Source organism: Salmo salar, chromosome ssa11 (assembly GCF_905237065.1).
Source record: "Salmo salar chromosome ssa11, Ssal_v3.1, whole genome shotgun sequence".
NCBI classification, from domain to species: domain Eukaryota; kingdom Metazoa; phylum Chordata; class Actinopteri; order Salmoniformes; family Salmonidae; genus Salmo; species Salmo salar.
Window position 1 is genome coordinate 59,889,848 of NC_059452.1, and position 15,168 is coordinate 59,905,015.

General features: G+C 42.8%; 1 protein-coding gene across 6 annotated transcripts in view; it reads right to left on the reverse strand.

The window, feature by feature from the left end:
* LOC106562870 (netrin-G2) overlaps positions 1-15,168 on the reverse strand; it is a 167,992-nt gene that overhangs the window by 34,329 nt on the left and 118,495 nt on the right. For 3 of the 6 annotated variants that reach the window (XR_006757594.1, XM_014127925.2, XM_014127928.2), the window contains 2 exons: positions 9,293-9,424; positions 9,025-9,180 (listed from right to left, as the gene is read on the reverse strand). The exons of 2 other annotated variants lie outside the window; for them this stretch is intronic. Coding sequence is in view for 3 of the 4 variants with exons in the window: in XM_014127925.2 (XP_013983400.2) it covers positions 9,025-9,180; positions 9,293-9,424 (288 nt within the window). In the remaining variant the exon portion in view is untranslated. The remainder of the gene's footprint in view (positions 1-9,024; positions 9,181-9,292; positions 9,425-15,168) is intronic. One more of the 6 variants, XM_014127927.2, reaches the window with a different exon arrangement.

A 15,168-nucleotide genomic window follows, 5' to 3' on the forward strand; every position in this document is an offset into this window, starting at 1 on the left:
GGTCTGCATACTCACCAGACATGTCAACCATTGAGCATGTTTGGGATGCTCTGTATCGACGTGTACGACAGTGTGTTCCAGTACCCACCAATATCCAGCAATTTTGCAAAGCCATTGAAGAGGAGTTGCATTCCACAAGCCACAATCAACAGCCTGATCAACTCTATGCGATGGAGATGTGTCGCGCTGCATAAGGCATATTGTGGTCACGCCAGATACTGACTAGTTTTCTGTTCCACTGCCCTCCTTTTTTTAAAGGTATCAGTGACCAACAGATGCATATCTTTATTCCCAGTAATGTTTAATCCATAGATTAGGGCCTAATTTATTTATTTTAATTGACTGATTTCCTTATATGATCTGTTACTCAGTCAAATCTTTGAAATTGTTGCATGTTGCATTTATATTTTTGTTCAGTATAGTTTCACCATGGACTTTGATTACTCTAGTGTCAGCTTCTTTGACATTGAGATCACCAAAGGAAATGACACACTCGTCACCAATCTACACAGGAAGCCCTTAGATCGAAACACGCTTCCAAGAAGTGATAGTTTCCAACCCATTCCTCTGAAGAAAAGCCTCCAGATCAGTCAGTTTAAATGTGTCCTCAGAATCTGTGGCACTGATGCTGCTTTCTCCCAACAAAGCAGTCTTGATTAACAGATTCCATGAGAAAGGTTATCCTGAGGAGTGCCTACAATCAGTTGCGGAGTGCATCATGGATACTAGCCAATTGGATAGTGTGAAACCCTCTGTGCGCAAAATGACTGACCCTAGAATACAATGTATTGTGGAATATTCTCCTCTGGGAAATGCCATGCAAGAGGCAATTAAAAATATTGGCATATTGTCAGTTCAGACCCTAGATGCTCCACTATCTTTAAAGAACCACCAAGAGTCGTGTTTTAAAGGCCACAAAATCTCAGAGACATGTTAGTGAAAGCGGACGTCCCACCCCCACGTCCAGCGAGACCCTTTCTCAGTGATACTCCGGATAAGAGTTGTGTAGGGTGAATTCGGAAAGAGTGGGACCTCATATAAACTGGGACAGCTTAATCCTGACCCATTTATTTATTGGTTTGACAAGAGAAAAATCTAAACTATTGTTACTAATCCCTTGTAGATAAACCACATCATCAAAATCACATCACTTCATTGGTGTGACATCATAGAGGAGGACAGAGCAAGCTTCAAACAGGAACATCATTCCGCAAAGCACATGGTAAGATCATAGCTTTCTTTCTGTTTTGATGTAGGGTAGGTAGCATAAATGTAACCACATGTAACATATGGATGTGCATTAATATACGTATTGAAAATCCCAATGCAAAGTTACACCTTACTTTTGTATTTTTGGAGTTATTACAAAAAAACGATCAGAATTCGAAAGAATGACGTAAAATGTTTTTCCGGGGTATGATGTAATGTGGAGGACCCTGCAAGCCAGCCTATTCCCTATAATGTAAACACCAACAGAAATAACTTCAAATATATAACTTCAAATTAAACCAAATTGTTTGCACTCATCACTACTGGTTTCAGTCAACTTACTAACAAATACTTTATGTATTTATTGTTAGAAATCAACATGCAAGGTTTCTAGCCAACTAGCCTACTAACATTAGCCCTGCCAGCCTGCTAATGTTACTTTAGCACTGAATGAATCAGTCAGTTGCTATCAACACCTAGCTTATGACATTAAAGTAAACCAAAGATTTGGAAATACATAACGCCATCTAACCAAATATCAAAGAATGATAGCTATACGTAGTTATATTAGCCAGCAAGCTAATGTTAGCTATTAGCCTAGCCAGTGCAGCATGGCTATGGTCGGCATGCTAGAGCCCAACTACTGGAGACATAACTGCAGATCAACATAACTGCAGATCAAAAGAGCAGAGACTTGCAAATTGATGGCTGGGGACCATCCAATGGTAAGATTTAGGGAAAATCCTATCGCTATAGTGAGAAAAATCCAAAATAAATAGATTCCAGTTGTCAGTCAGCGAGCGTGCTAGCACTAAGCCAAGGTGGGAAAAGTTACAAAACTCCCGTAGCCGACTTCACATTGAACATGCCGAAAAGTTTACAAAACAAAAAGGAGGGCAGACGAGGTACCACCGCTACGCAATTAGAGTAAGCAGGTATGATTTTCTCTTTCATTTTGAGCCCATGGCAAGAAGGCACCAGAGCCTGCAGTGCTAACGAGTTTCCACTAAACAACACAGCCATAAAGTCTGTAAAGAGCATGCAGTTTGGCTAACGTTAGCCAGCTTGAGCTAGCTACCGAGCTAACATACAAACTCAGTATCTCATATCAAATCAAATGTATTTGTCACATGCGCCGAATACAACAGCTGTATACCTTACCGTGAAATGCTTATGTATAAGCCCTTAACCAACAATGAAGATCAAGAAATAGAGTTAAGAAAATATTTACTAAATAAACTAAAGTGAAACCCCCACCCAAAAATCGAAAAGTAACACAAGAAAATTACATAACAATAACGAGGCTATATACAGGGGGTAACGGTACCAAGTCAATGTGCGGGGGTACAGGTTTGTCGAGGTCATTTGTAAAGTGACTATGCATAGATAATAAACAACGAGTAGTAGAAGTTTAAAAATAAGGGGGGGGGGGGGGGTGTCAATGTAATGTAAATAGTGTGGGTGGCCATTTGATTCACTGTTCAGCAGTCTTATGGTTTGGGGGTAGAAGCTATTGGTCCTAGACTTGGCGCTCCGGTACCGCTTGCCGTGCGGTAGCAGAGAGAACAGTCTATGACTTGGGTGACTGCAGTCTTGGACACTTTTTGGGGCCTTGCTCTGACACCACCTAGTATATAGGTCCTGGATGTTAGGAAGCTTGAACCCAGTGATGTACTGGGACGTACGCACTACGTTCTGTAGCGCCTTTTGGTCAGATGCAGAGCAGTTGCCAAACCAGGCGGTAATGCAACTGGTCAGGATGCTCTCGATGGTGCAGCTGTAGAACTTTTTGAGGATCTGAGGACCCATGCCAAATCTTTGGTGAACTTGAAATTCTCGACCCGCTTCACTTCAGCCCCGTTGATGTTAATGGGGCCTGTTCGGCCCTCCTTTTCCTATAGTCCACAATCAGCTCCTTTGTCTTGCTTACATCGAGGGAGAGGTTGTTGTCCTGGTAACACAATGCCAGGTCTCTGACCTCCTCCCGGTCAGGGAGAAGATGAAAATGTCAGTGAAGACACTTGCCAGTTGGTCCGCACATGCTTTGAGTACACGTCCTGGTAATCCGTCTGGCCCCGTTGCTTTGTGAATGTTGACATGTTTAAAGGTCTTGCTGTCACGACTTCCACCGAAGGTGGCTCCTCTCCCTGTTCGGGCGGTGCTCGGTGGTCATCGTCGCCGGCCTACTAGCTGCCACCGATCCATTTTTCCTTTTCGTTTGTGTCTGTCTGTATTGTTTACACCTGTGTCTTATTAGTTGATTTCGGTGGGTATATTTACCTCTGCTTTCTGCTAGTCTTTGTGCGTGATTGTTTTCTGTGGTTACGTCGTTAGGGGTGCGTGTCTGCACCATGGGGTTTTCTTTTCTCACGGTAGTTGTGCCGTTTGAATGAGTTTAGGAGTAGAGGTTTCTCCTCCGTGTGTAGCGTTTTTTTCCCTTTGTGTGTGGCGATCTCGTTTGGGTGTGTTTTCTGTCCCATGTTGATATTGGTTTGGGACTGCTCAATAAACTATTTTGCCACTGGGACTTCCTTGCTCTCCTGCTCCTGATTCCTGCACCTCCCTCCTTTAGGAGGCACGTAACACTTGCTCACATTGGCTATGGAGAGCCTGATCACACAGTCTTCTGGAACAGCTGGTGCTCTCATGCATGCTTCAGTGTTGCTTGCCTCGAAGCAATCATAAAAGGAATTTAGCTCGTCTGATAGGCTTGCGTCACTGGGTAGCTCGCGGCTGGGTTTCCCTTTGTAGTCCGTAATATTCTTCAAGCCCTGCCACATCCGACGAGCATCAGAGCCGGTGTAGTAGGATTCAATCTTAGTCCTGTATTTACGCTTTGCCTGTTTAATGGTTCGTCTGAGGGCATAGCTGGATTTCTTACATGTGTCCGGATTAGTGTCCCGTTCCTTGAAAGCGGAAGCTCTAGCCTTTAGCTCGGTGTGGATGTTGCCTGTAATCCAGGGCTTCTGGTTGGGAAATGTACGTATGGTCTTTGTGGGGAAGATGTCGTCGATGCACTTATTGATGAAGCTGGTGACTAAGTTGGTATACTCCTCAATGCCATTGGATGAATGCCGGAACATATTCCAGTCTGTGCAAGCAAAACAGTCCTGTAGCGTCGCATCCGCGTCATCTGACCACTTCCGTATTGAGCAAGTGACTGGTACTTCCTGCTTTAGTTTTTGCTTGTAAGCAGGTATTAGGAGGATATAATTATGGTCAGATTTGCCAAATGGAGGGTGAGGGAGAGCTTTTTGTGTGGAGTAAAGGTGGTCTAGAGTTTTTTTTCCTCTGGTTGCACATTCTGGCAGAAATTAGGTAAAACAGATTTAAGTTTGCCTGCATTAAAGTCCCCAGCCACTAGGAACGCCGCTTCTGGATGAGCATTTTCTTGTTTGCTTATGGCCTTATACAGCTGGTTGAGTGTGGTCTTAGTGCCGGCATCGGTTTGTGGTGGGAAATAGAGGCTCTCTTGGTAGATAGTGTGGTCTACAGCTTATCATGAGGTATTCTACCTTAGGCGAGCAATACCTCGAAACTTCTTTAATATTAGATATTGCGCACCAGCAGTTATTGACAAATAGACACACACCCCCGCCCCTCGTCTTACCAGACATAGCTGCTCTGTCCTGACGAAAAACAGAGAAGCCGGCCAGTTCTATATTGTGTCGTTGTTCAGCCACGACTCTGTGTATCAGATTTCAGGTAAGACCCAAGTGCAGACTGTGTTGATGTAACAATGTTTATTGCAACAACAGGGGCAGGCAAACAACAGGTCAAGGCAGGGGGTTGATAATCCAGAGTAGTGGGGCCAAGGCACAGGATGGCAAGCAGGCTCTGAGTCAGGACAGGCAAGGGTCAAAACCAGGAGGATGAGAAAGAGAGACTGGGGGAAAGCAGGAGCTGAGACAAAATGCTGGTTGATTTGATCAAAGAAGACGAACTGGCACAGACAGACAGAAAACACAGGGGATAAGTAGGGAAGATGGGTGACACCTGGAGGGGGTGGAGACAAGCACAGGTGAAACAGATCAGGGCGTGACACTGTGAAACATAAGATATTACAGTTTATAATGTCCCGTTGGTAGGATAGTCTTAATCGTAGATCGTCCAGTTTGTTTTCCAATGATTGCACGTTGGCCAATAATACAGAGGCAAGAGGTGGTTTACCTACACGTCAGCAAATTCTTACAAGGCACCCCGCCCTCCTCCCCTTTTTCTTCCGTCTTTTCTTCACGCCGATGATGGGGATTTGGGCCTTGTCTTGACAAAGCAGTATATCCTTCACGTCGGACTCATTAGAGAAAAAATCTTTGTCCAGTTCGAGGTGAGTAACCGCTGTTCTGATGTCCAGAAGCTCTTTTCGGTCATAAGAGATAGTAGCAGCAACATTATGTACAAAATGAGTTACAAGCAATGCAAAAAAAAGTTGATTAGGAGCCTGTAAAACAGCAGCCATCCCTCCGGCGCCATTATATAACGTTGAGAAATAGTGTATTGCGGGTAGTTCCAAAGATATCTGGAAATAAGTTAATATATATGTCAAAAATAAATAAACATAACTATGTTTGTAGTTATAGGTAACCAGATCGTGACAACTAAGTAAATAAGTCTTTGACCACACTGTCTTGTTACGTTGGTGAGTAAAAACTCATGCTTCCTACCCTTTTAAGGTTATAAAACTGTCATAAATAATGCACAGTGACAAATTGTGATGTATATGTGCATACTATGTACAGCTGTATCACAATACAAAAAAAGTATCCAATATTATGATAAAATTTTGTTATTCAGTAATTTTTTTGTTGGCCCACTTTACCAACCATATTTAGCTAAAGTAGGACAGCATGGAGTACAGTAGTTCTTCCTTTTTGAAGTTATGCCGCTACCGTTTGTGGTAGATTGTGGCAGATTGTGGTAAATTGCAACAATGGCTGACAATTAAATAACGTGCCATATAATTGTAGCTAAAGATGGACAGTCTTATAGGCTTTTCCAATGGAGGAAAGCGATCCAATTTACATTAGGGACCACCTGTACTTAGGTTATGCAGGGCTCTCTGGTTCTTGTAGTACTATATCCTTGCAGTAATGTTATTAGTACTGTTATTTGAGTGAATTCAGAAATAGTGGGACACATTTTGCAGGTCAATCAATCAATCAATCAATCAAATGTATTTATAAAGCCCTTTTTACATCAGCCGATGTCACAAAGTGCTGTACAGAAACCCAGCCTAAAACCCTAAACAGCAAGCAATGCAGATGTAGAAGCACAGTGGCTAGGAAAAACTCACTAGAAAGGCCGGAACCCAGGAACAAACCTAGAGAGGAACCAGGCCAGTCCTCTTCTGGCTGTGCCGGGTGGAGATTATAACAGTCCATGGCCAAGATGTTCAAACGTTCATAGATGACCAGCAGGGTTCGTCTTCTGTAACCTCTTCAGACATCTTTCTAACATATGATACATTTCTGAAATCGTCAGATGTTTCCTAATCACACAAATGTCAATTATATTGTAATTGTGGTATAATTAGGACTAGAATAATGGTGTCCCAGTTTATCTCACCTGCTATTACAGTGTGCCAAAAGCAAACTGAAATATGGTCATGCCTCCTGTAAATATGATATCAACATTTGATATCAACGATATCAACATCTTGAGGATTTCAGAAATGTATCATGTGTTGGGCTAATATGTTGGATAGATGTCGAAAAAGGTCATAGAACACACAAAGTGTCCCACTTATTCAGAATACACCCTATGTGGATTGTGCACTCGGGACAACTTTACTCACAAATGCCAGGTTTTTTACAACTCAGAGACTGGCAAAGAGACTGACAAAGAGAAACAAATTAAAGGCCACACTGCAACACCACAAACGTAATTTATTTGATCAACTGTCCATGCGGATTGGCGTATGTGGGAAACACATTCAGAGCACTTAAAACCAGAATCACATAACACAGGATTTGCTTAAGAAATAATGATATCAAAAGTAAAACATAAAAAAATTAAACATGTGAAAATGCCACGTAGAGGGGATAGTCTCAATTTCCTCCTGAGACGAGAGTCCTTTTGGATATATCAAATTAAATTGGATTGGTTAGCAGATATTATTGCGAGTGTACCGAAATGCTTGTGCTTCAAGTTCCGACAGTACAGTAATATCTAACAAGTTATCTAACAATTCCACAACATCTGGGCGGCAGGTAGCCTAGTGGTTAGAGCATTGGACTAGTAACCGAAAGGTTGTAAGAGCAAATCCCTGAGCTGACAAGGTAAAAATCTGTTGTTCTGCCCTTGAAGGCAGTTAACCCACTGTTCCTTCAAGTCTGTATGTAGACAGCAGCCTCTCTGTGTTAGTGATGGCTGTTTAACAGTCTGACGGCCTTGAGATAAAAGCTATTTTTCAGTCTTTCGGTCCCAGCTTTGATGCACCTGTACTGACCTCGCCTTCTGGATGATAGCGGGGTGAACAGACAGTGGCTCAGGTGGTTGTTGTCCTTGATGATCTTTTTGGCCTTCCTGTGACAACGGATGCTGTAGGTGTCCTGGAGGGCAGGTAGTTTGCCCCTGGTGATGTGTTGTGCAGATCCCACTACCCTCTGGAGAGCCCTGCTGTTGTGGGCGGTGCAGTTGCCGTACCAGGCGGCCCGACAGGATGTTCTCAATTGTGCATCTGTAAAAGTTTGTGAGGGTTTTAGGTGACAAGCCAAATTTCTTCAGCTTCCTTCTTCACCACACTGTCTGTGTGGGTGGACCATTTCAGTTTGTCCGTGATGTGTACGGCGAGTAATATACAACTTTCCACCTTCTCCACTGCTGCCCCGTCGATGTGGATACGGGGGTGTTCCTTCTGCTGTTTTCTGAAGTCAACGATAATTTGTTCAACACTCTGTCTCCAAGAGGTCTAAATGTGGAACTAGATATAAAACGTTTTCTATAAAATGTGTTCTGCTGATAGGGGGATGCCTTTTCCCATTTTCCTTATATAATATTGTATACAAACTTATTAATGCATTTGTCTCACCTGTTTTTAACCTACTGCACATCAATATTACTTGACAAGAATAAACAAATCAAAATCTATATGTCGACTGTGTAATATTTATTTTGATGTTAATGTATCGTATTAATTTGACTAGATGCATTCAATGACCGGGTGTAGCCTACATGCCTCTATTCCAGAGGTTAATTAAGTAGGTGTGTTTCACAGTGGTGTATGACCTGATAAATATCCAACTCAGATAGAAACATTGTCAAATCAAATCAAACTTTATTTGTCATATGCGCCGAATACAAAAAGTGTAGGCCTTACCGTGAAATGCTTACTTAGAAGCCCTTAATCAACAGTGCAGTTCAAGAAGAGTTAAGAACATATTTACCAAATAAACGAAAGTAATAAATAATAAAAAGTGGCATCTGTTTGTTTTTGTGCATCTGATTAAGTCACCATGGGAGCATAGCAGAGTTGCGGACATTACTTTTGTCTTTGATACATTCTTCTGTCCTGTACCTGATAAGTTGGATGTGCATATTTTTCAAATTTTTCTTATTTTTTTACACACAGAAAACAACACTAGAGTTTTACCATAAGGGTGGGTCCATGAGGATTTTCCACTGCACATAATTTGGCTGTATTTCACCATAGTTACAGCTCAATTAGCAATCTAATATGAACCATGACAATAAAACAGACTCTTGATAGACCTAATTTATCAGCACTATTCTGTAGTTACCTTAGTCAGTGTATTAGTCTGTCTATGAACAATGACACAGCTACAAGTACTTTACTTCTACTACACATTAACCTACCAGTACACACAGTGCACAATAGGCCTATACCTTCTTCAGTCTTTTCCTCTTTCTTCTCCATTCCCTCTTTCTCCTCCACTCCCTCCTTCTTTAGTCCTATCTTAGAGGGAGTATCACTCTTTGCATTGTCCTCTGCTTCAGCAGGTTTGGAGGTGACTGTGAACATTGAAAGATTTTGTCCTTTACAGTCCGAATATGCATGTCTCTCTACAAAACGCATAGTACTACAGAACTACAGTACCACATAATAGACCTACACCAACTATACCTTCTTCAGTCTCTTCCCCCCTCTCTTTCTCCTTCATCTCCTCTTCCTCACCCTCTTTTTCAGAGGGAATCTCAGTCTCTCCTGCATCTTCTGCCACTTCACTATTAGCATCTGTACAAAAAACATTGCAACCTCCAAAAGAAGTATGTGCAAAAAGATTGTTATTTTCAAAGAGCTCTAAGGGGTATCTAGCCTATAAAATAGAAATGTGGGAAACAAGTTGTAAATAGGGAACATTCTCCTTTAAAGATGGAATCCGCATGTGGGAAAACAGCGTCATGTTTTCACTCTTGCGTGGAGAGGCTATACAGACACGACTGGTGCCCAAAATTGATGACATACAGTGCATTCGGAAAATATTCAGAACCCTTGACTTTTTCCACGTTTTTTTAAGTTGCAGCCTTATTCTACAAAGGCCAGCTCTAGGATATTCCTAGAGCTGGCCGCCTGGCCAAACTAAGCAATCGTGGGAGAAAGACGCTACTTATGTAAATAAGGTATTTATGAAGGACAACCATCTTTGCAGCACTCCACCAATCAGGCCTTTATGGCAGTGCCCAGATGGAAGCCAATCCTCAGTAAAAGACACATGACAGCCCGCTTGGAGTTTGCCAAAAGGCACCTAAAGGACTCCGACCATGAGAAACAAGATTCTCTGGTCTGATGATACCAATATTAAACTCTTTGGACTGAATGCCAGCATCACGTCTGTAGAAAACATGGCACCATCCCTACGGTGAAGCATGGTGATGTCAGCATCATGCTGTGGGGATGTTTTTCAGTGTCAGGGACTGAGAGACTAGTCAGGATCGAGGGAAAGATGAACAGAGCAAAGTACAGAGAGATCTTAGATGAAAAAAAACTGTTCCAGAGAGCTCAAGACCTCAGACTGGGGCAAAGGTTCACCATCCAACAGGACAACAACCCTAAGCACCCAGCCAAGACAATGCAGGAGTGGCTTCGGAACAAGTCTCTGAATGTCCTTGTGTGGACCAGCCAGAGACCAGACTTGAACCCGATCGAACATCTCTGGAGAGACCTGAAAATAGCAGTGCAGCGACGCTCCCCATCCAACCAGACAGAGCTTAAGAGGATCTGCAGAGAAGAAGGAGACTCGAGGCTGTAATCGCTGCCAAATACAGTGTTGCAGTAAGATTATTTTCTGATCCACAAAGCAACTATAAAAACATTGAAAATGCATCCAATCCTGTCATACATCACATCATGGTTTCACAAATGATTTGTTTATCCAACTGTTTGGCTATAATAACAGCATCTATATATATATATATACTGCTCAAAAAAATAAAGGGAACACTTAAACAACACATCCTAGATCTGAATGAAAGAAATAATCTTATTAAATACTTTTTTCTTTACATAGTTGAATGTGCTGACAACAAAATCACACAAAAATAATCAATGGAAATCCAATTTATCAACCCATGGAGGTCTGAATTTGGAGTCACACTCAAAATTAAAGTGGAAAACCACACTACAGGCTGATCCAACTTTGATGTAATGTCCTTAAAACAAGTCAAAATGAGGCTCAGTAGTGTGTGTGGCCTCCACGTGCCTGTATGACCTCCCTACAACGCCTGGGCATGCTCCTGATGAGGTGACGGATGGTCTCCTGAGGGATCTGCTCCAAGACCTGGACTAAAGCATCCGCCAACTCCTGGACAGTCTGTGGTGCAACGTGGTGTTGGTGGATGGAGCGAGACATGATGTCCCAGATGTGCTCAATTGGATTCAGGTCTGGGGAACGGGCGGGCCAGTCCATAGCATCAATGCCTTCCTCTTGCAGGAACTGCTGACACACTCCAGCCACATGAGGTCTAGCATTGTCTTGCATTAGGAGGAACCCAGGGCCAACCGCACCAGCATATGGTCTCACAAGGGGTCTGAGGATCTCATCTCGGTACCTAATGGCAGTCAGGCTACTTCTGGCGAGCAAATGGAGGGCTGTGCGTCCCCCCAAAGAAATGCCACCCCACACCATGACTGACCCATCGCCAAACCGGTCATGCTGGAGGATGTTGCAGGCAGCAGAACGTTCTCCACGGCGTCTCCAGACTCTGTCACGTCTGTCATGTGCTCAGTGTGAACCTGCTTTCATCTGTGAAGAGCACAGGGCGTCAGTGGCGAATTTGCCAATCTTGGTGTTCTCTGGCAAATGCCAAACGTCCTGCACGTTGTTGGGCTGTAAGCACAACCCCCACCTGTGGACGTCGGGCCCTCATACCACCCTTATGGAGTCTGTTTCTGACCGTTTGAGCAGACACATGTACATTTGTGGCCTGCTGGAGGTCATTTTGCAGGGCTCTGGCAGTGCTTCTCCTGCTCCTCCTTGCACAAAGGCGGAGGTAGCGGTCCTGCTGCTGGGTTGTTGCCCTCTTACGGCCTCCTCCACATCTCCTGATGTACTGGCCTGTCTCCTGGTAGCGCCTCCATGCTCTGGACACTACGCTGACAGACACAGCAAACCTTCTTGCCACAGCTCGCATTGATGTGCCATCCTGGATGAGCTGCACTACCTGAGCCACTTGTGTGGGTTGTAGACTCCGTCTCATGCTACCACTAGAGTGAAAGCACCGCCAGCATTCAAAAGTGACCAAAACATCAGCCAGGAAGCATAGGAACTGAGAAGTGGTCTGTGGTCCCCACCTGCAGAACCACTCCTTTATTGGGGGTGTCTTGCTAATTGCCTATAATTTCCACCTGTTGTCTATTCCATTTGCACAACAGCATGTGAAATTTATTGTCAATCAGTGTTGCTTCCTAAGTGGACAGTTTGATTTCACAGAAGTGTGATTGACTTGGAGTTACATTGTGTTGTTTAAGTGTTCCCTTTATTTTTTTGAGCAGTGTATATATATATATATACATACATACAGTTGAAGTCGGAAGTTTACATACATTTAGGTTGGAGTCATTAAAACTCGTTTTTCAACCACTCTACAAATTTCTTGTTAACAAACTATAGTTTTGGCAAGTCAGATAGGAAATCTACTTTGTGCATGACTCAAGTCATTTTTCCAACAATTGTTTACAGACAGATTATTTCACTTATAATTCACCGTATCACAATTCCAGTGGGTCAGAAGTTTACATACACTAAATTGACTGTGCCTTTTAACAGCTTGGGAAATTCCAGAAATGATGTCATGGCTTTTGACGTTTCTGATAGGCTAATTGACATCATTTGAGTCAATTGGATGTGTACCTGTGGATGTATTTCAAGGCCTGCCTTCAAACTCAATGCCTCTTTGCTTGACATCATGGGAAAATCAAAAGAAATCAGCCAAGACCTCAGAAAAAAATTGTAGATCTCCACAAGTCTGGTTCATCCTTGGGAGCAATTTCCAAATGCCTGAAGGTACCATGTTCATCTCTAAAAACAATAGTACTCAACTATAAACACCATGGGACCATGCAGCCGTCATACCGCTCAGGAAGGAGACGCGTTCTGTCTCCTAGAAATGAATGTACTTTGGTGCGAAAAGTGCAAATCAATCCCAGAACAACAGCAAAGGACCTTGTGAAGATGCTGGAGGAAACGGGTACAAAAGTATCTATATCCACAGACCCAAGTTAAACAATTTAAAGGCAATGCTAGCAAATACTAATTGAGTGTATGTAAACTTCTGACCCACTGGGAATGTGATGAAAGAAATAAAAGCTGAAATAAATCATTCTCTCTACTATTATTCTGACATTTCACATTCTTAAAATAAAGTGGTGATCCTAACTGACCTAAAACAGGCAATTTTTACTTGGATTAAATGTCAGCAATTGTGAAAAACTGAGTTTAAATGTATTTGGCCAAGCTGTATGTAAACTTCTGACTTCAACTGTGTGTGTGTGTGTGTGTGTGTGTGTGTGTGTGTGTGTGTGTGTGTGTGTGTGTGTGTGTGTGTGTGTGTGTGTGTGTGTGTGTATGTATGTATGTATGTATATATATTTCTTTGCCTATATAAATTAGCTAGCTAGCCCAAATAGAACTGTCAGCACTGTTTATTAAGATAGCTAGGTAGCTAGTTCATCTTGGACAATTTTTGATTAAATTTAACAGGGTGAGGTCTGGGTACATTACATATATATGTTGACTGTCAAACAATATTCATATACAGTACATGACCAAATGTATGTGGACATCTGCTCGTCGAACATCTCATTCCAAAATCATGGGAAATAATATGGAGTTGGTCCCCCCTTTGCTACTAAAACAGCCTCCACTCTTCTGGGAAGGCTTTCCACTAGATGTTGGAACATTACTGTGGGAACTTGCTTCCATTCAGTCACAACATCATTAGTGAGGTCAGGCACTGATGTTGGGCAATTAGGCCTGGCTCGCAGTCTGTGATCCAATTCATCCCAAAGGTGTTCGATTGGGTTGAGGTCAAGCAAGCAAGTCACGTTCTTCCACACCGATCTCAACAAACCATTTCTGTATGGACCTTGCTTTGTGCATGGGGGCATTGTCATGCTGAAACAGGAAAGGACCTTCCCAAACTGTAGCCACAACTTTGGAAGCATAGAATCATCTAGAATGTCATTGTATGCTGTAGCGTTAAGATTTCCCATCACTGGAACAAAGGGGCCTCGCCCGAACCATGAAAAACAGCCACAGACCATAATTCTTCTTCCTACAAACTTTACTGTTGGCACTATGCATTCGGGCAGGTAGTGTTCTCCTGGCATCTGACAAACCCAGATTTTTCCATCGGACTACCAGATAGCGAAGCGTGATTTATCACTTCAGTGAACGCATTTCCACTGCTCCAGAGTCCAATGGCGGCGAGCTTCACACCACTTCAGTCGACGCTTGGGATTGTACATGGTGATCTTAGGCTTGTGTGTGGTTGCTTGGCCATGGAAACCCATTTAATGAAGCTCCCGACAAACAGTTCTTGTGATGACATTGCTTCCAGAGGCAGTTTGGAACTCGGGAGTGTTGCTAACGAGGACAGACAATTTTTATGCGCTAAGCGGTTCAGCATTCAGTGGTCCCATTCTGTGAGCTTGTGCTGCTCCTAGACTTTTCTACTTCACAATAACATCACTTACAATTGACTAGGGCAGCTCCAGCAGTGCAGACATTTCACAAACTGACTTTTTGGAAAGTTGGCATCCTATGACGGTGCCACGTTGAACGTCACTGAAGTCTTCAGTGTGGCCATTCTACTGCCAATGTTTGTCTATGGAGATTGCATTGCTGTGTGCTCGATTTTATACACCTGTCAGCAATGGGTGTGGCTGAATAGCCGAATCCCCTAAATTGAAGAGGTGTCCACATACTTTTGTATATATAGTGTATCTTGACTATCAAGAAGTTTGTATGAATTTCCCGTTTGGCATGTCTCTTAATGTAATGACATGACTACTGCATCAGTGTTTGGGACAACCATTCCCCCAGATACTGGCTGAAGACCTAGCTGGCCAATAACTAGCTAACACCAGACACAAGTATATTTGCCTTTGATGAATAGGGGAAACCTCTTATTATATTTGCTGAAGACCTAGCTGGCCAATAACTAGCTAACACCAGACACAAGTATATTTGCCTTTGATGAATAGGGGAAACCTCTTATTATATTTGCTGACACGCTGCAGTCAAATTTTGGCACCAGTAGACTAGCTACCTAGCTATGTAAACCACGCCCTTCTGCGATGTTGGTTACAAGACTGTACTTATGTATTAAAATTAGGCTTTTTGTGATGTCACAAAAACCCTGAATAATCCTGCCTCCATCCAGCCTCCTGCATCCAAGTGTTTGACATGGGGAGGGGACCAATAACTTTATGATCAAACTTGATCAATGTAGAAGCAACAGTAATTTTTCATACTTTTGAGATAGATACATTTCCCATTG